We start from the raw sequence: 22,562 nt of genomic DNA, 5'->3' as shown, positions 1-22,562 counted from the left end.
GAAAACCTTCACGGAGTTTTTTCCCGTTCTATGTTTATTTACGTATGCAAGTGGGATGGTATTATAGGTTTTCCATTTGCGCAAAAGAGATGCATACATGGCCGATAATCTGTCATCAAAGGGATAATGATGACAAAACGTAGCGTTACAAGCACATCTTAGCGAAAGGGTCGATCTACATATAGTGCTCCCATGTTTTTTTTCGGTCGAAGTGTTTTTTTCTGGTCGAAGCTTGCATTCGTATACATTTTAAAAAGGCAACACCTAAGAGCAACTGTATCCGTGGTATATTCTTGTGTCTTATTTATACAAGAATTGAACCAACGAAATTAGATTCAATCCAGTAAAAAAACTAACAACCCCACTCGTGTTCCATTAACTGTCAAACGCGGTTTAGAACTGCGTTGAATTGGATCCAAATCTCATCAATTTTGCACAAATCCTTAAACCGGTTAAAAAAAAATTAAGTTGTAACTGGTCTACCACCACTGGGTTACTTTGGACGGAATTTGAGTCTAAACCGGCTGTTAGGACCACGAATACAGATGCTCTAATAAACTAAATTTTGCTTAAATGTATCTAAAAAAAGCGGTAAATTTGATCAATTATAATTGATCAAATTTATCAGGTTTTTTTCGTTTGTCAACTGCTTTTCTTTCCTTTTAAAATGTTACGCGTGAATTTTGAGATGGTTTTGCCAAATAATCCCCTCCTTTATTCTTAAATTGATACACAATTCAATATTTCCAATAATCAATTACTGATTCAACCAAATAATTCAATGATTTCACTACGGAATAAAATATTGCCGGAATAAAATAATTCTTTCAAATAATCATATCAATTTTGTGATTCGACCTTTTTATCGTGATGCTTTGTAACGCTTGTGTAGTGCTGTGGGCTGATGGACTGTAAGTGATTATCCCTTTTCGTGACAGAACTACCGTGCGCATCCCGTTTTTTGCGCAAAAAAAACAGCTGTGTTTACGTCCGTGATTGTTTTTGTTTCGTTGCCTTCGCGAAATTCTGAAAAATCATGATTTTGAATAATTCAAAATTTTTATTCAGATTTGTTAATCAACGGAAGAAGAGGCAAGGCATCTTGAGTTCAGCACTTACTTTCGATCAGAATTTTGGCATCGTATCGTTTATAGAGTTTCTGGAGCGATTGTGTAAGTTAACGACTCACAGTTTTTCTTCTTCTCCTTATAGAAACTAAGCCCATTAACACTTTTCTTCACTTGGGTCATATAATGACAACATCGGCAACATTGCTTTGGTTGAACACTTTTTGAGATAAATCATACTGCGGGGGAAAATTATCAAGATGCCATCCGGAAGATCATCCGGAATTCGAAGGTCTACGAAGATTTCCTGAAACAATGGTCGATAGGAATTCAACTCAGCCCAAATGGTTATCCGACAGGGGCTGGCAATGGACGAACGCCGACCTGGAATGAGAAGTTAGTCGACAAAATCAAACCCAATTTGATCACTAGAGAAGGGGATAATGACAAATTCCGTTCCAAATATGAATCATAGTTGTAAATATCTTTATGTATAACTTTTCTAAATAGGAATTATTCAATTCTAAATAGATTGTTTTTATCAGCCTCATAATGTACAGCTCCTGCGAGTATTAAATCAACAGCACAAGGATTTTCAGCGCAACGAAAGGGATAACCGAGATCGATCCAAAGTTGCAAAGAACCTGAAATAGGTCCCGTGTGAGGCTGGAGAGAATCATGATTCAACTGCAGTAGAATTCGGTCAAAATCAGCAACAGAAGATAGTTGCACAATACCTCTTTCACAAGGTAAATAATAATTCAAAAAAGTTTTCACTAGTATACATGAGTTTTTTTTATAATTAATTTTTGTTTTTGTTTTTTAGCTTGGAATTTAAGTGATCACACCGAAAAATGTTCAATAATTTCGAGGCCATCATTCCTCACAATCCAAGGGCCGTATATTACATTTTCAAGTCGCGCAGATGTTACTAATAAATCCTTGCACATCGCAGATGACGTTTATGTGGTGCAGCATGCACTGTGCAATAGTGTAGATATTTTGTTGGCTGCCGTTTCGTATGATAATGTTATTCGTTCGACAGTATGTTTAAACGATATTATTTAACCATAGGGACGATTGCACTTCAGATAGATTTTGTTTGGTAAATAAAGAATTGTTTGAACATATTTTTATACATTTTATTTTGTCCGAAAAACATTCTTCATTCTAGTTTTTCATTTCATTCAAATCAGCCCAAACATTTCAATGAACTAAAATTTTACAGCACTGTTATTTTAAAGCAACCTGTAAAAAACATGCTCACGTAAAAATAAACGTCCCGTATTTTTTTTTTCGACCTGTAAAATTACGGTAAATGTCCTGCTCCTTTTTGTTACAGGATATTTGCCGTAATTTTACAGCAATTAATTTTTGCTGTGTAGTTAGTACTATATCCCCAACTGTTTTTAATTATGCGGGATGTGTGTGTTAATATGGACCTAAAACTAATTGTTGATATACACTTCGGTTTCTCGAACACTATTTTATTTTGATACATGAACGATATGTTTTTAATAGCAGCATGCTGCGTAAGGCATTTAGATTATAGCCTAAATTAAGATTGCTTTTCTGTTGAATTAGATTTTAAATTATAAAATTAATAAAATATTATTTTGAGTTGCTCGGATGTATTTTTCAATATTTATTCACATTTTGATAATTCCAACTCTACTCTACCACAATGAGTTTCTTAAATGTCACGCTTTTTTCAGCTGAGTCCCGCTTTTTTTCATGAAATATCCCGCATTTTTCTGAAAGTATCTGGCAAGCCTAGGATAGGTATTTTATCATGTTGCATCCGCTGCAATTAACAACTAAAATTTTGTCAACTTTGCGTTCAGTTGGTCTGGTCCAATCCTGGCCAAGTTCATTCTAACCACGCAATTGCCTTTCGAATTTCCTTTTTTACAATTCGTTTTTTTTTAAACTGATCGTACCGTAGGTTTTTAGGAGCCAATGTCTGATTTGTGAAATTACATTTCATTGTTTCAATAGATGTTACAGTGAAGAAGAAAGTAGTAGTTATAAACAAAGATCAATAGCTTTGAGAAAGAGATAGTTTTCGAGCAATGTCTATCGCAGCTAATACCTACATCTCTCGCTGAATTTTCGTTCAGCGATTTACGAACTTTGAAAGCACGCTATTGAGTAAATATGAGACTTTTGATTGGTTTTGGTTCTTGCATTTCAGCACCGTTTTGTGTCTAAAATAGATATGTAACTTCCAAATTATTTTTTTTTCATTTTTGTACCGAATGAGAAGACATTGTACTCAATACAGCTGAAAATGAAATTCTAATATATAAAAATGAGTCAGACTATAATTACATATATGCTTGTTGGTTTGTTTGTTTGATTGTATGCACCTTATACAAATCCGCAACGCTTAACAGATCAGCTTGAATTTTTGTGTGATTTTTTCGGACCTGGGTTAGGTTTAAGTAATAGTTTGAACCCCTCCCAACTAAGTCCCATGCAACTTTCGTTTTTATTCCAACGAACCAAAAGTCATGTTCGATTTTCATTTCCTTTAGCAGGGTTATTTTTACCATGGGCCGGGTATTAAAGAGTGTCTTCGAAAAAAATGCAACACTTTGTTTTGTAAACAACTTTTGAATGCATGGATGGAAATTGATGAAATTTTCAGTGAAGCTACATAGTAATGTAATGTAGACGTGTACAAAACTTGGTAACAATCTGTCAAGTGGTGTTTGAGATAGCGTCCGGTACAGAAGTTCATTGATAAAACTTTTTGGACAGGATTGAGAAAAATCCAGAAAAGTACAAATTGGAAACCCAAAAACAGCTGGAAATCAACTATTCGACCAAAGTTCACATGGTAAATCGGTTAAGAAGGGGCCGTTCACATACCACGTGGACAACTAAGGGGGGGGGGTATGGAAATGTCCACGCTTGTCCATCGAGAGGGGGGTAGGGGTTTGGGTCATGTCCACGTGGACAAACTTAGTTTCAAAATATTTTCTAAAGGTGAATAAATATTAAGATGTTTAAATCAAAATCTTAAAATGGCATACCTTTCCAGTTTAAATTTAAAAAATAAGTAGCCACTTGAAAGCAAATAATAAATATGATAATTAAGAAATTTAAAATTTTTAATTTTTTTTATATCATTACTATTTGGTTTTACAAAATCAGCCATTTCTATAATAAAAAGGCAAAAAGTGGTGTTTTCTAACTGTCAAATTATAGGTATTTAAAATAAAAACTTTTTAAAATGGGTCCACGTGGACATCCGGGGAGGGGGGTAGGGGTTAGCCAAATGTCCACGCTTGTCCACGAAGGGGGAGGAGGGGGTCAAAAATCTCATTTTTCTGTCCACGTGGTATCTGAACGGCCCCGAAGTCCTAGACGACCCAATAGTGAGTTAAAATTTGAATAAAAGTGAAGATTATTGATTCAATGAAGTAAAAGGAAGGTAGGAGGTTTTTCAAGCTCAATCAGGAAATATGAATAGGACGAAGTGAGAAAAAAATCATATTTTTATAATTGGTTCGTCTAGCTCAGTGGTTTTCAAAGTGGTCCCTACCGCCCCCTTGGGGGCGTTGAGAGCTTCCAGGGGGGCGGTGAGCTCAATTTCAAAATTTGGGGGGCGGTGGAAGAGATCAGGTGGGCGGTGAGGTCGTAATTCATATTTGAACAAATCACGAAACAATGTAGATTTGAAATAAAACGAGTAAGTTCAATGCAAAACAATGAAATGATATTGCAGAACTAAACATCTGATTCAAGACTAGAATATTATTAATTTTACAGAGCTGCAAAGCAAATTTTTATTCCAGTATTTCAATTTTTTTTTCTAAAAATGTATCTTAAAGATTTTTTTCGAATTGTTACAGATTTTGTTTACGCTGTATATGTTGATCTTGTTCTGATAGATAGGGCTATACTAAAAACATCAAAATTGAATTGCAATACTTGATAAGACAATGCAACAAAATTAACATTTTTCCGAAATGCAAAGGACTTCAGAACTGATTAAGACTAATTTGGGGGCGCTGACTCCAAATATTCAATTAGATTTTTTTTAACAGCTCTTATTTTCGAAAGAACTTTGGAAAATTAGTTTTAAATGTATTTAATCAATTTGAGCAAAAATGTAGAACATTATAAAGTTTTATAAATAATAGGTTTCAGTTAAATGATGAAATTTCTCGGAGATCGTATGTAATTTTGAGAAAAAATAATCATAATTCACAATTATTAAAATTTATATGAAATACTCGAAAACTTTCTTCAGAGGTGTCAGAATTAGTTGTAATGTTATATATTAAAATTTCTCAAAATTGTGGAATTCAATTTTTTGAAAGCTTATACATCGCTAAATATACAATATTTTGGCAAAATCTGAATCCTTGATTGAAGGGACTATAATAGATAGATTAAAAATCAGTTTCGTTCATATATGTTTGTTCATTCATCAGTTATCATTGATCGATTTTCCTCAAAATCGATTAACTTCAAAATTTCCACACGCCGTATCACTAAAACGAGAGCTGAGAGACAAAACCTAGCAAATTATTCGAGTTCAGAATTAAATTATTAAATCATGTGCCTATAATTAAATAGCAAAAATGATGTTTCCTACTGTATCGCTTCCAAAAATCTACTTAACAAAAAAAACCTTCGAAAAAATCTGTGTAAAAGGGCACCATTAGTTATTTATTGATTGATTTTAGGTAAGAGAATTGTTATTTTAGCTCTGATTTGTTAATTTTTATTTCAATCGATTCAAAAATTCAATAGTGGCATTTCCCATGGATTAACTGGATAAACTTCTAATCAATTCGGTTATCACTTACATTTCCGGAATTCAGTTATTGGAATCTAATTTAAAGTTTAAAAGTCGTGAATGCTGCATAACTTTCAATAGGACTCGAATTCAGATTTTCGGTTTCATAAATATTAGATTTCAAGAAATAATACTATTTTACGTAATTTAGCGGCTTGACAGTAATAAATTTGTTTTCAATTACGCAAATTAATGGGAAATAGAGAATTTTGTCTACCAAAATTTTAGATATATGATTTGAAATCAAAACAAACCAACCAATCAGTTTAAGTATTTGTCCAGAAAACTTTTAAATTTATTAAATTTTTACCAGAGGTTTGAAGCAATATGAGCCTCTTGGAGTTAAAGAGGTATAAGTTAATGCATAGAAGCTAAATTCGAGAAAACAGGCCTTTAAGTCAGGGCCGTAGGAAGAACCGACTCATGGGGGGGGGTTTTTTGGTGACTGATTTTTACCTATGATTTTTTGCTCAACAATACACGAACGAATACAAAAAAAAATTAGAAAATTATGTTGTTGGCTATATGAATATTCATTTTTAAGTACTTTTACATAAAAAGTTTTCGTATTAAATCGTAAATTTAGAACAACTTCAAAGGTGAGCAAAATTCACATTCATCGATGGTTAAAACCATTGATTTTTTTGAGAGTCTGGTAGATCAAACTTGATTTGAGCATAAAATAAGCTTTTTTAAGGAGAGCCTTTCATTTATTATAAAAGCCTTTTCTATAATCGAATTAAACGCAAGCCCAATCTTCAAAACTATTTTGCAAATTCAAAGATTTCAACCTTTGATGAAAATAACTCAAATTTAAAAAAGGAAGATTGGTTGATTGATTTGATTGATGCAAACTTGCACCAAACAAATGATTTTAGTTTAAAATTTGGCTTTAAAAAAAACTTCATTATTGCGGACCATTCAAAGGCATAATTCAAAAGTTATGAGTCATATAATGAAACCTCATTCAACAAAATTTAATACAACACTTCTCGTCACTCAAATGTATAAAATTAGCGGAATTTCTGAAATATATAATGCCGAGTTTTTTAAATATGTTTGACAGTACACCGAAAAAATATAAAAGTTTGTGCAGATTTTTTGGGTGAAGATCAGCAAATATTTTTATAAAGAATCGATTCCATTATTAAAATCATGTAGATGAGGTTTTTTGAATAAAGTTCGGATTTTTCGAATAAAACGAAAAACTCAAATTATACTATTTATTTGTGATTTTCAACTAAATTGTGTTTACAATCTAATTTTGAATAAAAATTTGAAATCTAAAAATTGAATTGTAAAGCAATCATGATACCTTGAATTCTTCAACACGATGATTGTAAATTTTATTTTCAAGCTAATTCTTTTTCTGAGATTTGGATCTGCATTCTGAATCTGAAATATAAACCTCAATTCAAAAGTTGCGCTTTGAATCGGTATCCAAATTTCCATACGATTTCTTGAATATATAAAATATACGATCTCCGAATCTAATTCCAGATAAGAATTTAAGTAAAGTTTTAAAGCCTTCATTCATGAATCTTTTTTTTTTCAAAATTCTGTAGTTCAGGTTTAATCTAAATTCAAATTATTTAATTTTATTCTGTATTGAGAATCTGAATTAAAATATAAATTTAAAATTATCTAAATCTGAGTTTTCAATTTTGGATTGCCTTCGAAGCTTTAAATGCTTTAATGTTGTGTTAGATATAATTTCAAATTTGAATATAAATATTTTTTTTATATTCGGAAAATTGTTATCTAAATATTGAAAATTTATATGAATTCGAAAAATATGATTTAAATTTGATATTAAATGTAAATCCAAATTTGAACCAGAACTTCAAAGCAGCTCTTCATTTCTACCTTTCTACCATGATTATTTGAAGTGAAAATCATTAATCCTGAAATAGATACAGAATCCGAAATACGAAAATAGAAATACAATTTTGGTTATGGGAATTATGGAATCAGAACCCCCGAAATAGGTTAAATTTAAAATTCACTCCTGAATTTCTATGAACAAGTGAAGAAATTTTTAAAAAGTGTAGCAGAATTTTGAATTTTGGATGGGTTTTGGAAGTTTGGGCATTAGTTTTTAGTCTAGAACGTTACTCTTGATTAACCTTACTCTATTATCATAATAAGGTTCTGAATTTAAAATTTTGAGTGTAGAGTATAATACGTCGATTGCTTTTTTGGATCCTCATGGGGGGTGTTTAACCCCCAAAACCCCCCCCCCCCCCCCCCCCGTTCCTACGGCCATGCTTTAAGTTGTTATGTTTGGTAATTTTCCTTATATGTACATATTTTCGAAAATTTAACTTTTTCTTCCGAATATAAAAGCATGTGAATAAAATTCAAAAAATCTGAAAATTCAGGAAATATAGGTGAAATATGAAAAATCGTTAGACATTATTAACTGTTCACTTTTTATCACTTATAATACCCCTTTGGCTATGAGGGCCTCATGTGAATTTAAATAATTGAATAATGCCATGAGTATGAGATAATGCTTTTTTAACGATCCAGGTCATGATTTTGATTTCAAGATTTTAAAAAAACTTGCCCAGGGGGGCGTTGAGCTCAAAAATTTCACAAATGGGGACGTGGTGTGAAAAAAGTTTGAAAATCACTGGTCTAGCTGATTTATTAATAGTCCTGACTTCATTTCTAAAAGGTAGAAAATCTGCAAACCGGTAAAATAAACAAAATACGGTGTTAAATTCGTGCGCAAAATATTTGGTTCGCAATGGACAGCAAAACGAACTCTTTAGCAGTCACCTGGCAGGTTTCCAACCAGAAACTTTTCGTTGTCAAATCTCGCCTTTAATGTCTAGTCCTTGAGGTGGCTAACGATCTGCGGAAACTACGAAGTACTCAGTCTTTCATAACGATTGACTCGATGAATGGCTAAAAATACAAAGAAGACTGACTCCAATTGCGACCGTTGTCTCTGCAAAGCACTTCAATAGGTCTCACAAAGTTTATACTCTGTTTAAGTTGGATCTGAAATCGTGCCTTTACGCAAAATGGTGGAGGAACGCTGAAAAATCAAATATGTTGTTTTTGTGCCGAACGAGGACAATCGGCTAAATTTATTATAACTTCGATCAAATTCAAAATTTTGAGTTATTTTGAAGTTAAGCTTCAGGAAACAACAAACTTCATCAAAAATAGCCTTGATTTGAAGAAAAACCACTTGACAGAGAACATCACAAAAATCAGCACTTATAAACATTACATTACCAGATAGCTTCGCTGAAAATTTCATCAATTTAACATCCATGCATTCAAAAGTTATTCAATAAACAAAGTGTTGCCTTTTTTTCGAATACACTCCTTAGATGCAACCATCCAGCAGAGTTCATGTGTACTGGATAGCAAATCGAAGCTTGCTGAGTATTAAAAATTTATAAGTGGAAATTTTGGCGGGTGTCTTTGTTCCTTCTACTGTTCAAAGCTCGTGGTACCGGTACGAGGTATTTCTTTGTAATAATGAACCTTCATTTAAGATTGGAAAACACAACAAGCCAGTTAGGAAAATATTGACAGCGATTTCAACGCTCCGATAGCCGTGTAGGAACTTAAACGGGGGATTAGACAGTTAAACGTGCATTATTTGGAGAAAAGTTAGACTCAAATCCAACGCATAAAACTTTTTTATATTAAATCTGTCTTTTTTTTTGTTTTATATTATTCCTTTTCTAAATAGATGCTAGTTTCATTAACTTGATCTTCGTTTTTTTCTGATTCAAACACGTCAGAATACAAAACCGTCAAACGTTTTTACAAAATGCTTCAATCTAAATAATCTCAGAATTCTCCCAATCCTTATCATAATCCTCTTATAAAATGACGCTGGTTAATCTGCATTAAGTCATATTGACCTAGTTTACAATCATACATTCCTCCTAAAGATTCTGCTTGGAATTGAGAAGATCAGTCTCGTTGGACGTTAAACCTCTCGTAAGATGACGATGGGCAACAAGAATGATAAGATTGAGACACCAGCAGCATTCATCTCCCATAACGCTGTATCATAATCCTTAGGTTCCTGGCTAGAGTAGGTTAAGGCAGGAAAATCCAATCGCCTCTGATTGTGAAGAGTCGAAAGGGTTTAAAGTCACAGCATTCCTTATCAAAACATGTCTGCACAAACATAAGCAGAATAGGTTCTTATACCTCTCTACTGCTATAAAGATAAGACAACGCAATCATGGACGAGTGACATTCGAGGTCAGTAGTATCACATTCGTTGGTGGCGTTCGAGGTACGCATGACATCACGCGTTGCCTGGCAGTTGATGCTCCAGATGATCGTCGCTCCATCACGCATCAGCGCCTCTAAGGTTGCCGACAACGGGTCGCTAGTACGAGACTGGAATAAGAAACCGATCGCGATATTCGATACTTTTCCGATTGAGTCATTGCACTGGATGGTTTCATGTTTTTAAATAAGTTTCATAGACACCAGACAAAGTAATTTAAAAAAAACTTAAGATTTGATTAATGCTAATTGATCAAACATAAATATAACAAAGATCTTCTTTTTTTGCACTTCAAGATATTCTCACTGTCTTAGCTAGTTTAAATTTTTAGCCTATTTTTTTAAATTTCGCATTGACTCTTACTTGAATATGTTTCCGCTGTACTCTCAACGCATTATTTTTTTCAATTTTACCCTCAAACTCACTTTAAATTCCATCTTTGTTTCTAATTATTTGAGAGCTCATAATTCTTTTTAAATTTTCTAATCAAAACACCTCGTGAATATTATTAGGAGTTTCTTTAGGAAATGTCTAGGAACATAGGAGGTGTAGGTCAACTAAAATCGCACCATTTTCCAAAAATGGCTCCTGATTCAAACCTCTCCCTTACTAAAACAACCCTTCCTGAGATACTGGAATATAGGTTCGCAGACGTATAGACGGTTTCTATAGCTGGTGATACTGACTTATCATTGTTTCAGAGTTTTTCAAAACAAGCTTTTGAAGAGAATTGGAATAACAGATTTAGGCTTGATCCTAAAAAGTATCTTACTAACAATCCTTGCTTCATCCTTCTTTGTCTACTGGGACGTGGCCGGCACTGTTATTGATCATTTTTTGAAGCGAGAGCATGAGTTTTGTGCATTGAGAATGAGTTGCTAATCCCAAGCTGCATTCTTTTGGCCCTTGTACAAAATTGATGGCCTCGATCAATCACGGAGTAGCAACCATTGGCGATGTGGAAGTCGTTCTACTTAGCCACGCCAGCGATCATGAAATTCGAAATGCATTGAAAGATTTGATACAATATAATATTATATTTTAACTAAAACCATGAGAAAATTGTGGTATTTTTGAAGACTAATTAAAGCATTTCGGGCTTAACGATTTAAGGTGGATATGAGTAATCAAAAAGCTAAGCTAAACTCACTTTCAATTTCATCTATGTTTTTTTTTCATATTAAACCTGTTTAAAATCGGAGAATTGTAAAAAAAGGTGGTGGCTTTAGAACAAAATGGACAGAATTGGCCTCATACCACTCCAGGACACTTTTACAATAGTGGCACGATGCCAAATCTAGCCAAAATAGCGGAGCTTTGTCGTGCTGCTGCAAAAACGGAAAAGGCGCTTCTCGAGGCACTAATATTTGTAGATCGCCTCGCCATTTACTGTACCCTTTGTCACGAAAGGCTCACTTCTTAGTCCGCAAGAGATATTTGGAGGCGAACTTCGACATTTTCTTCTTCTTAAATTTGTCGTCCACATCGAACTTGCTCTTGCCGGTGGAAAACTCCAACCCCGGAATTTGCTTAAAATCGGCTTTTATACACGTTTCGTCGTCCATCACACAGCAGCCATATTTTGTTAGCAGCTTCTCGTAGAGCAAGCATGTCAAACTCGTTTAAGTGTACGGGCCGCATTAAAAATTGTCTATGACGTAGAGGGCCGCAGCCAAAATCAGTTAGAAAACATAACATATTAGTTTCGCAGAGATTGATACAATAAAATGGAATATAGTTATAAGTAAACTTGGAATGCAATTTTGCGTTAGATTTTTATGTAAGCTTTTAATGTTTAACATTCTTATATTATAATCATTATATCTATTGTCCTGATATCAGGTTAAAGTTTATTTGTCTCTGACACATTCATTATTGATGATAAATTTTTATCAGATAATCTCGAACGATGAGGAGTTTTTGTAGCTTTCATTATGGAAAAAACTGCTCACATAGATAGCTACCTGCAAACATAGCAAGAATTCTGGCAACAAATTTCCGTAACTCATCGTAGCGTTCAGGCAAATAGCTATAAAATTTTGGTACAGCAACTTCAATGTATTTCGCTTTTAATAAAGAATCGCACTGCAGCTCTATCAACTCTAGTTGCAAATTATCAGCAGCATTTTTAGGAGCAAACGAAAATGGAGATACAAACAACGAAAATTCTTGCTCGTATGAATTAAAGTCACGAAAACGGCTTTTGAATGCATCTAGTAACGATTCTAGGTGAAGAACGTATTTACCAAATGATGCAGCCCCATTTGATCTTTTCAGTTCTTGACATGTAGAGAAGTACACAAGGTTTTCTTTGGAAATTGGGTTGATCCATAACCGAAACTTCGCTTGAAAGTATTTTACATCATCACAAGCAGTTGATTTTTTTTCTTTTCCTTGAAGCTTTAAGTTCAAATATTGCAGGTGGCCAGTGAGATCAACGTCAAATGCCAAATCCTGAACCCAGCCGTCTGCTTGAAAAGGTTCAACAGGTTCACCTTTCATTTCCAAAAATAATATTATTTTCTCTGGTAGCGAATAATTTTTCCGACCGGGATGATTTTAAGGTTATGTAATGGCTTTTCGGTCTTATTGATAAATGATTCAAACACTTTTATTTGTGCTTCATCCAACGTTTCAAATACTATGTATTCTTTTTCAAGGAATCGGAAATAAGTGGAAAAGGGATCTGTTTTAGACGATAACACTTATGTCCGATTCCTTGGAATAGAATACATAGTATTTGAAACGTTGGATGAAGCACAATTAAAAGTGATTTAATCATTTATCGATAAGACCGAAAAGCCATTACATAACCTCTCGTAGCAAAAAAAATCTTTTTAATACTTGTGGCAGGAAAACCAGCGTACTTCAGTGTAGTAGGGAATTTTGTGAAAAATTAAGACGGGACTACGCAAACCCCCAGTTTGACATACCTGTCGTAGAGCTTCCGTGCCCGAGTTTTAGCTGTCGATTGTTGCCGCACATCGCGGTTTTGGAAGTTCTGTACCTTGTATGTATGTAGTCCAGTTCTCTTCTTTGCATTCTGGACGTAGCTTTGCGACATGCCGATCTTTTTAGCAAAATCACGGCTTGAGACGTTGGGATTTGCTTTAATCATCCGCTTCACCCTTTCCCTCCGTCTTTTTGTTCTCCGGTTCCGGTTTTCTTCCAGCTCCTTTGCCGTGGTCCAACGTCATCCGTTCCTGGAACCACTTCAACACTCTGGAGACGGTTGAATGGAGAATGTTCAACATTTTTCCCAACTGCCGGTGCGACAGGTCAGGAAATTCCAGGCGTTTGGAAATAATTTGTACTCTCGACTCGCGTTGGTTCACCTCCATTTTCGTTGAATCGGAAAACACGAGTTTTACAGCATGTAAACAATGCACACCAATGAAAAAGTGTGTAAAATTTTGTTTATATTTACTCAATGCTAAAAAATTTATGCTCTGTTGAATGTGTCGCAATAATTTCGTGTGGGCCCTTAAGATGAAAGTCGATATATCTTTAAAACAGTTGTTCAAAAAAACGATGATCCTTAACCTTAAGCAAATCACACATTTCCCTACAGCCAGACAATTCTGCGCGTTTTTTTTTGAAAAAAATCAAAATAGTGCCAAACTTAACAATCTAGGCATAATTCCAAAACATTCAAGAGAAAAGTGAAAGGAAATATTGCGGAAATTGCACCTATTTAGACTCCTGTGCAAATAATTTCCACGCAGAAATATTTTCGCACTGACGCACACATAGACAACATGTGTCAGTTTTTCAAATCAGCCGTTGCTCGCTTCTGATTTTCGAATCACATTTCCAAACGGCATAATCGTTATTGTTTTGGCGAAAATTATTATGAAATGCGAACCAAGGAGTTTAATTACGAAAATTTACCGATCAACAAATGAAAAGAAACGAACAGAAAACAGATTGCATTCTGTACATTCGGGTACAAGAATGTAAGTGGAACAAATAAATCATGCATTTAGGGCGTATTTCGAATTACTGAAAAATAAGCCAAAAAATTATGGATTCCCTGACAATTTTTACTGACACACCAGTCGCAATTGATTTTAATTCAATTTTATCCAAAGATGTAAAGATTATCGATATGTGTCATTGTCTATGTATAGGTCAGAGAGCAGATTTTACTGCGCGCAAATTATTTGCACGGGGGTCTAAATAGGTGCAATCTGCGCAGTTTGTTGACGGCAACGGTGCGTATGAAAGTTGATTTTTTGGTAGAAATAATTTGATGTAACTGAACTCTGATGTTGGTCCTTTTTCCATATAGTCCCTTTTCAACTTTTAGCACATGATAGTTTATATAAAGAATGTGATGGTGTTAGTGAGTGCGGAATTGTTATCTGTCAAATCAGATTCTCTCAATAGTCTAAAAATTCATGCAATTGACAATAAGTCTCTCATAAAAGTAAATCTAAGGATGTTAATTTTTTGAACAACTCTTAAATCGTGTTAGGGCCCAAAAGAGGAATTTTAGTTAACCTTCTACTGCATACGAGTCCATATAAGTTATCGAAGTTTTTTTTCATGCTTTTGAGCATCATTCAGTACTTTAAAAAAATCAAACAATTTTAATGCATCCAAAATTCAAAAGGTTTTTTTTCTGTTTAGGACCTTTTTTGTCATTCGGGTCCAATCAATTTCAAAAGATTACAAAGTAGTTTTATTAACATTATCAGATAGGGCTTCTCTAGCATTTTCCGGGACTCCATGTGTGTGATTGTCAATATATTCTAACGATTGACATATTGGAATAAATATTTTTAACATATTTTTTTGTGTGGGAAACAATTTAAAAAGAAAAACAAAAGATCTCAAGTCAAAGTGCAATAACTCGAAAAATTTAATGTTTAAAATTTTTTGAAATAATAGGTTTGTTGTTTCTTCTATTCGACTTCGAAATTTGAAAACTCAACAAAAAAAAAACAATTAAATAACATTTTATTGTAATAATATACTAATGTTATTTTGTTTGGGATAGGAGGGAGATGTATCTTTACAATTTTTCGGTGGTTTTAACACACGTTTTGCTTCAAGATCAGCCTTTTCGTTTTCTGGAATTTTCTATGTAGCTAGGAACCCAACAAAAAAAAAACACTTCTGCGCCCATTTCTACCATCCGATTTTTTTTTTTGCCAGTAGATCGTGGCCTAGAGGATCCTTGTCTTCTAAGCCAACGATCATGAGATCGAATCGCGATTGGGAAGTTTCGAGGTTTTAGCATTAGTGGAATGCTAGCCGGGATATACCTTGGAATCATACGTCTCAATGATGCAGCACATGAATATGGATGGATCTTTTCAAGGGAACTTAGATTGCACTTGGAGATCCTACCTAGATATGTGTGTGCTCATAGTCCTACCGGTAAATAACTGCAACCTCAATTCAACCAATAGTGCAGGGGTTTCAATTAGCATAGCAAAGTAAAAATAGTAACGCGGTAATAACAATAGATTAACTAAATGGTCGCAGTGGAGAGAGAGAGTCTTCCCAAAAAGGAAAAAAAATCCGATTGTACTGGTTTGGCAGGCAATCTTTCCATCTAAAGTTGATTTTGAACTTTTCTTGAAATTTTCTTCTAAGTCATGGTGGACATGCGGGGATCTTAAAAACAGCTGCTCTTGAGAGGTTTAGGTCTTAATCGTTCAGAATTGTTAGGATGAGGAATTTTTTTTTGTTTGAATCCGTATTAGCCCATTTTTTAAACCTTATAACTTCTTTATCTTGAATCTTATCGATCTTATAGATCTTTAACTTAATCTAATCTGGTCCAAATTTGGCATGAGATTTTGTACTAGGCCTAGGATCAATTCCAACTGCAGCGCATAACCCAGCTCAAATCGTTTACAATGTGAATGCGAATCGCAATTCCTACTGAATAAGTAAACGATCGTAAAAATCGTTACTTGAAGTCGGTATAAATCGGATATGATAAAAAGTCCGCCATGTTTGCAAATTTGTTCACCCTCGCGTGGATTCGGCGCTGGGAGGACAATTCAAATTGTTAGAAAACTTGTTAATGCCGGTCAGGCATAGAATGTTATACCGATAATTCCGCCTCCAGACAGTTCATTATTGGAGTCTGATTTGTGGGCGTATGATTTCCAATTTCCAGGCTCATAATCGGGCTAGTTCTGCAATTAGGATTTATAAAACCTTAAAACCACTATTTAAACCATGAAAGCTGTTGAAAAATTAGTTTGGTTTTTTTTTCATACATCATACATATTTAAATTTTTCCGATTAAAAAAAACGACAACAAACAGCTCATTTCCCTTTCAATCGGTTCATCATACCCTTCAAAATCACAAAGAAAAATACTTCCCAGAATTAATGAAGCTCCTTACTAATGGGCTATCAAAGGTGAATGATGTTAATTATACACGATTACCGTCAACGCTAATCAGTTCGCCACGTTCGGCTTAAGTCGGCAGGTACCTATCCAGGGAAATTATCGATAAACTGTTTGGCATGCACAATAGCTCGTTAATATTGCGAATCGCGGTGGTACGGCTTACAAAGTGGATTCGGAACAAAACGATTTGACGGTTTAGATTGAAATACCTATTTGTATTTTAAGCGTACCACTATTTGTTTTGATCCGAATACTCCTACTGATACCGGAAGTACTGGTCACGTTTCCATGTGAGCTCTTATCAAGATTTGCTGGACGATCCGTTTCTATGTGATGTGACCTTTTTTTTTTTCTTATTTCTGAATCGAATCAGGCGTAAATTGAAACAAGCATTGAATAGCTTCAGAATCGTTCCTAATCTTTGTACTTTGGACCTCTCAAGTAGGTAGGTTTGTAGATATGTAGCATCATGCATATATTTGTTCAGACAACAAACAACAACAGATTGCATGTGTCTAGTTTAGATGCCGGTTACAAACACGCTCCGGAGACAAAACTTTCTGCTCTACACTGTCGGACGATAGTTTGTGGATAGGATTTTTGAAATCTAAAATCGTTTGTGGCAAACCACTAAAATGAAGCTTCTTCCCATCAATTTTATGAAGTTCTTCAGAGTTTCATAAAATACACTAACTTTAAACTTTTACTCGGCAGTGCAGCATTTACATCGGAAGATGTCTCATCTATCAAAACTTTTGTATAGATTCTTCAAAGTCAATCTATCTAATAACGGCAATCAACAGAAGGTATTACATATGAATGTTTAGTAGAACAGCTGATTGATATTTATGGTTCTAGGGTGGTTCGAAACTTCCTACATTTTATTGCTTGTTTGGGAAAATTAATACCTCAAGACCATACTAGCGATGATTCAAACACGTGCTACAGAAAACCGTTGGCTATTTTGTGCTCTGACCGTTGACTTATTTTTTTCATTCTACCATGTGTCGGTTTGTGGAAAAATTCCATGCGGGGGATGAGTGTTAATTAAAAACTGTCACTGCTTAACCTTTGATGCTTCGTGAAAGTCAATTGAACTTATTCCGATTTGACTGATGTTATCGTTATGGAATTTCATGAAGAGATAAATATTTACCTTAATTTTGAACAAACTTAATTCTTATTGATTTTTTTTTATAACATTTCAGGCTTCGAGGACGATTGCTTCAATTATTTTCATAGAGTGACCTGAAGACCAACCATTCAAAATGTTGGTCGAATTAGACCTTAAGCGGAAAATTGCCACCATGGCTGGCACAGTCCTGACCGGGTGTGTCCTTTCGCTGATCATCGGCCCCAACACAATTCTCCAGGCTCTTCTAACGGCTGCCGTTCTATTCCTCCTCAGTGGAGACAGGCCAACGATCGTTTACGTCACGGTCATGACGTTACCCAGAGATGCCAAGTGAGTACCTTCACCATACATATATAGATATGTGCCTTTTAACTTCTGATCGTATACAGCAAGGACGCGCTTGTTAAACACTGAATCGGGGACAAAGTTCATTCATACTCGTACGAGGATGGCGTTTTTCAATTTCAAGTTCAATTTTTCAATTCCCGGTCAGCTCGTAAATGGAAGTGCAAATTGCATGATGATCGTTACTCGCCGAGACAATCTATGCGTGTATGTTTATACATATTAATGGCGGGCAAGCAGTAAATTCTAGAGAAATGAAACTGATATCACCGGTCGGGTGGGATGACTTTCATGGAGAGATATTTTATAACAGCATAAGTGGAATTAAACGATTTATAATATCAACATAATTTGTCCTAGGAATTTTAAAGATGCCTGTGTGAGTGAGTCATGTTGGAAGTCTGACAAAACATCAAATATCTTATTTTTCATTGTCCATTGATCTTTTGAAAAATGATATTACTTATCTTTCAAAATTATCCAAACGATGAAAACTAATTTTTAAAAATGACAATGCAAAATTATAATATCCCCTGGCCCATGGCTACAAACAGATTTAAAAAAATTTGTAGATGCAATGAAATATGCAATCATTTTTTTCAACCAGCTTTAGTCTCAAGAGTTTTTGGTACATGGCTGTATGAACGAAGAAAAAGGGGAAAGGTTTTTTTGTTGAAAAATTGTCAAATCTCTAATCAAATTTTGATGTAGACTCTGAACTCCAGAATCAGAAACTCTTAACTGGAATAAAAACTCAATTATGATGTTTTTTTTTTAATTTTTCTTTAAAAAAGGTAAAAAACAGGTCGAATAGATGAGTTACAGAAACAATCTTAACCATTTTCAATATTTCATCAATTTTTAGAGACAAAGCTCAATCTCATTTTCACAAATTTAGGATTCTGAATGTAGTTTGCAACATCTTATTTCCAAACGAGATTATGGTGAAACAAGATGTTAAGGTTTTAAACATAATAAAATGAATGGAAAACTAACAAGCAGTTCTTAAATTTAAATCAACATTTAATTTCAAATTTAATGCTTTGTGATCTCATTCAGAGTATTAATAGAAGAAATGGGTCAGTCCTGAAATATAAGGATTGTTATAAAAAACTAAGTAGTTTCGGATCTTAGATTTATGAATAAACTTATCAGTTTGGGAATTCAGATACCCAAATGATGAATTTAGAAATTCATTTAAGTATTCAAACATAAGGGATCTTATTGCCACTTTTTTATTCTAGATTCAAATCTATCAATAAATTTAGTTTTTGTATTCCGATTTAAAATGCAGGTTTATTTGACAGGTTCAAACCATTTATTGAATATTGGGATCAAATTTGGATTAAGCAGCAATTTGGTTTCATGTTTTCTACCAGATTCTGATATAACAGCACTCAGAATCAAATCCAAATTGAGAAAATCCTTGTATATATAATTTTTATACGAAGTCAAAAAAAAAATATTACACAGCGTTTGTTATTCAGCATAACTCCACAAACCCCCTCCCCCTTTAGGGAGTTCTTCATAAGGGCCGGCCCTGGAATAAAAAAAAATGAATTTAAAAAATTTATGAGTTGGATTTGGCAGCATCGTAGACCAGGATTGTTCGATCTTCTTGATAAATAACCCTTGTTTTGTTTTAAACAAGAGGAAACTGCTTTATGTAAAAAAAGCAAAAGAAGACACGTAATGTCCAAGCTGTATTCACGTATGAAAAAATAAGTTCCCACCAAGGATCTGAAACTCGTTCGTTTCCACTCATCGTTCAGTGAGAGATTTCTCCGGCGAAACAAAAGTTTCATTGCTCTTGCCTGCAACATTTCCATGTGATTGTTTTCAGGCTAGAAGGAATGCCTATGGCGAATCCACAGCTTCTTGTATCATTCATGCAGAAGCATGCAACAAATATCCACCGACAAGCGATACATTCACTGGCGAACTGCGACATTCAAAAAACAACTTGTTGCAGTTCGCTGCTGAGCGAATCGGTCGAGAACATGTTCACTTAAGTGCTTCGCGAACCAATAATCTAAATTATGTTTCGTCTTGATGGTCCAACGAATTGCGGTAGTGTTCAGCTGGGGAAGTATAAAATTGTTTTGGCTTATAAATGAGAAACATTAAAAGTAATTTATCATTGCTTACATTTTTTTTCCAAATCGGCTTTTTCCAAAAATACAAGTTCTGCAGAAGTTCGAGAAAAAATCAATTAAATATGAACGTAAGTGTTGCCATTGATGAATGAGAACCGGATCGGATTTAAAAATGCAATCGGAGACATCGATCATATTTAATTGGTGCTTAAATGAGTTAATTATAAAAATAAAAACCCGATTTAATACACTTTACAGTGGATTGGAGCCTTTCTAACAGAGTTTAAATTATATTTGGAAATATATAAAATAATATAGAATATACATGATAGATTCCTTCCCTCTGAATCATATAAGTATGATTTCAGATATTCAAACACGAAAAATTCCAATCTCAATATAAAAAAATGATGCCTGATACGTTTTTTTGGGGAAAAGCGAACTGGTATGTAAGGAGCTCATTTTATGTATGGAAAGAATGGGATTTAAACAGTAGAATTTCCAAGATTTATAACACGCTGAAATGGTGCCGTGGTAGCAACCAGAACTATCACGTTGCTGGTCACGGTTCGAATCTTACTGTTTTTTTATGCTTTTTTTTACTGAATAAGTAAAACCAACTACAATATTGATGGATAGCCGTGACGCGTGCCCTAGCATGATACCTTTTTTAGAGCTCAACCATGCATAGAGGAAAAATTCCCACAAAAGGAGGGGAAAGTAATATGACTATTAAATGATTAGTCTCATTCTGGAAACTAAATCTGAAATCTTATTCTGATTCTAAAGTTTGAATTTTGAGTTACAACACTTAGTCTAATATTTGAATATAAGTTCCAATTTCAAATTCCAGGTTGATCTTTAATCCAAATTCTTAATCAGAATTCTAAATCTGAATTCTCAATCTGAATTCTGAATTTGAACTCTGAATTTGAATTCTAAATCTGTATTCTGAATCTGAATTCTGAATCTGAATTCTGAATCTGAATTCTGAATCTGAGTTCTGAATCTGAATTCTGAATCTGAATTCTGAATCTGAATTCTGAATCTGAATTCTGAATCTGAATTCTGAATCTGAATTCTGAATCTGAATTCTGAATCTGAATTCTGAATCTGAACTCTGAATCTGAATTCTGAATCTGAATTCTGAATCTGAATTCTGAATCTGAATTCTGAATCTGAATTCTGAATCTAAATTCTGAATCTGAATTCTGAATCTGAATTCTGAATCTGAATTCTGAATCTGAATTCTGAATCTGAATTCTGAATCTGAATTCTGAATCTGAATTCTGAATCTGAATTCTGAATCTGAATTCTGAATCTGAATTCTGAATCTGAATTCTGAATCTGATTTCTGAATCTGAATTCTGAATCTGAATTCTGAATCTGAATTCTGAATCTGAATTCTGAATCTGAATTCTGAATTCTGAATCTGAATTCTGAATTCTGAATCTGAATTCTGAATCTGAATTCTGGATCTGAATTCTGAATCTGAATTCTGAATCTGAATTCTGAATTTGAATTCTGAATCTGAATTCTGAATCTGAATTCTGAATCTGAATTCTGAATCTGAATTCTGAATCTGAATTCTGAATCTGAATTCTGAATCTGAATTCTGAATCTGAATTCTGAATCTGAATTCTGAATCTGAATTCTGAATCTGAATTCTGAATCTGAATTCTGAATCTGAATTCTGAATCTGAATTCTGAATCTGAATTCTGAATTCTGAATCTGAATTCTGAATCTGAATTCTGAATCTGAATTCTGAATCTGAATTCTTAATCTGAATTCTGAATCTGAATTCTGAATCTGAATTCTGAATTCTGAATCTGAATTCTGAATCTGAATTCTGAATTCTGAATCTGAATTCTGAATCTGAATTCTGAATCTGAATTCTGAATCTGAATTCTGAATCTGAATTCTGAATCTGAATTCTGAATCTGAATTCTTAATCTTGTAAATCTCATTTTGATTGTTTTGCATCACGCGGTTTTCAACATTGAAATTTCTTTCATCCAAAATTTTTTTTTATGATTTCGGATTTTACAACTTTTAATAGTATGGTTTTACCCCTAAAAGTATGCAGCAAACTTAATTTCAGAAAAATTGTGAATAAAAGTTTTCACAAAACAAAATCGTGTTCTCATGCGTAATGATTTTTAAGTCATCGCAAATTTATCAAAAACTGTGAAAATTGGTATTCTTGGAGAAACAATTCCAGAATTGAAAATTGATAAAGTGAGGAGAAATTTTACGGATGATGAAAAGAGCGAAAGAACATTTTTGCAAGGAAAATTTATTAACGTACACCATACTTTACCTCGCAACATCCAGCTTCATCAATTTTTAATTCTGATATTCTTTCTCCATGAATCTAAATTTTTCACCGATATGCCGAAAATAAATTTACAAAAATTCTGAATCTGAATTCTGAATCTGAATTCTGATTCTGAATTCTG

General features: G+C 33.9%; 1 protein-coding gene across 2 annotated transcripts in view; it reads left to right on the top strand.

Annotated features, from left to right (window-relative positions):
* The window catches only part of LOC129743911 (long-chain fatty acid transport protein 4), an 83,163-nt gene that overhangs the window by 15,338 nt on the left and 45,263 nt on the right, over positions 1 to 22,562 (top strand). For both annotated transcript variants that reach the window (XM_055736149.1, XM_055736148.1), the window contains exon 2: positions 17,735 to 17,991. In XM_055736149.1, the coding sequence (XP_055592124.1) occupies positions 17,795 to 17,991 (197 nt within the window). In that variant the 5' untranslated portion in view covers positions 17,735 to 17,794. The remainder of the gene's footprint in view (positions 1 to 17,734; positions 17,992 to 22,562) is intronic.

This window comes from Uranotaenia lowii, chromosome 2 (genome assembly GCF_029784155.1).
Source record: "Uranotaenia lowii strain MFRU-FL chromosome 2, ASM2978415v1, whole genome shotgun sequence".
NCBI lineage: Eukaryota > Metazoa > Arthropoda > Insecta > Diptera > Culicidae > Uranotaenia > Uranotaenia lowii.
Note: the sequence above shows the minus strand (reverse complement) of the source record. Positions and strands in the feature narration are given on the sequence as shown.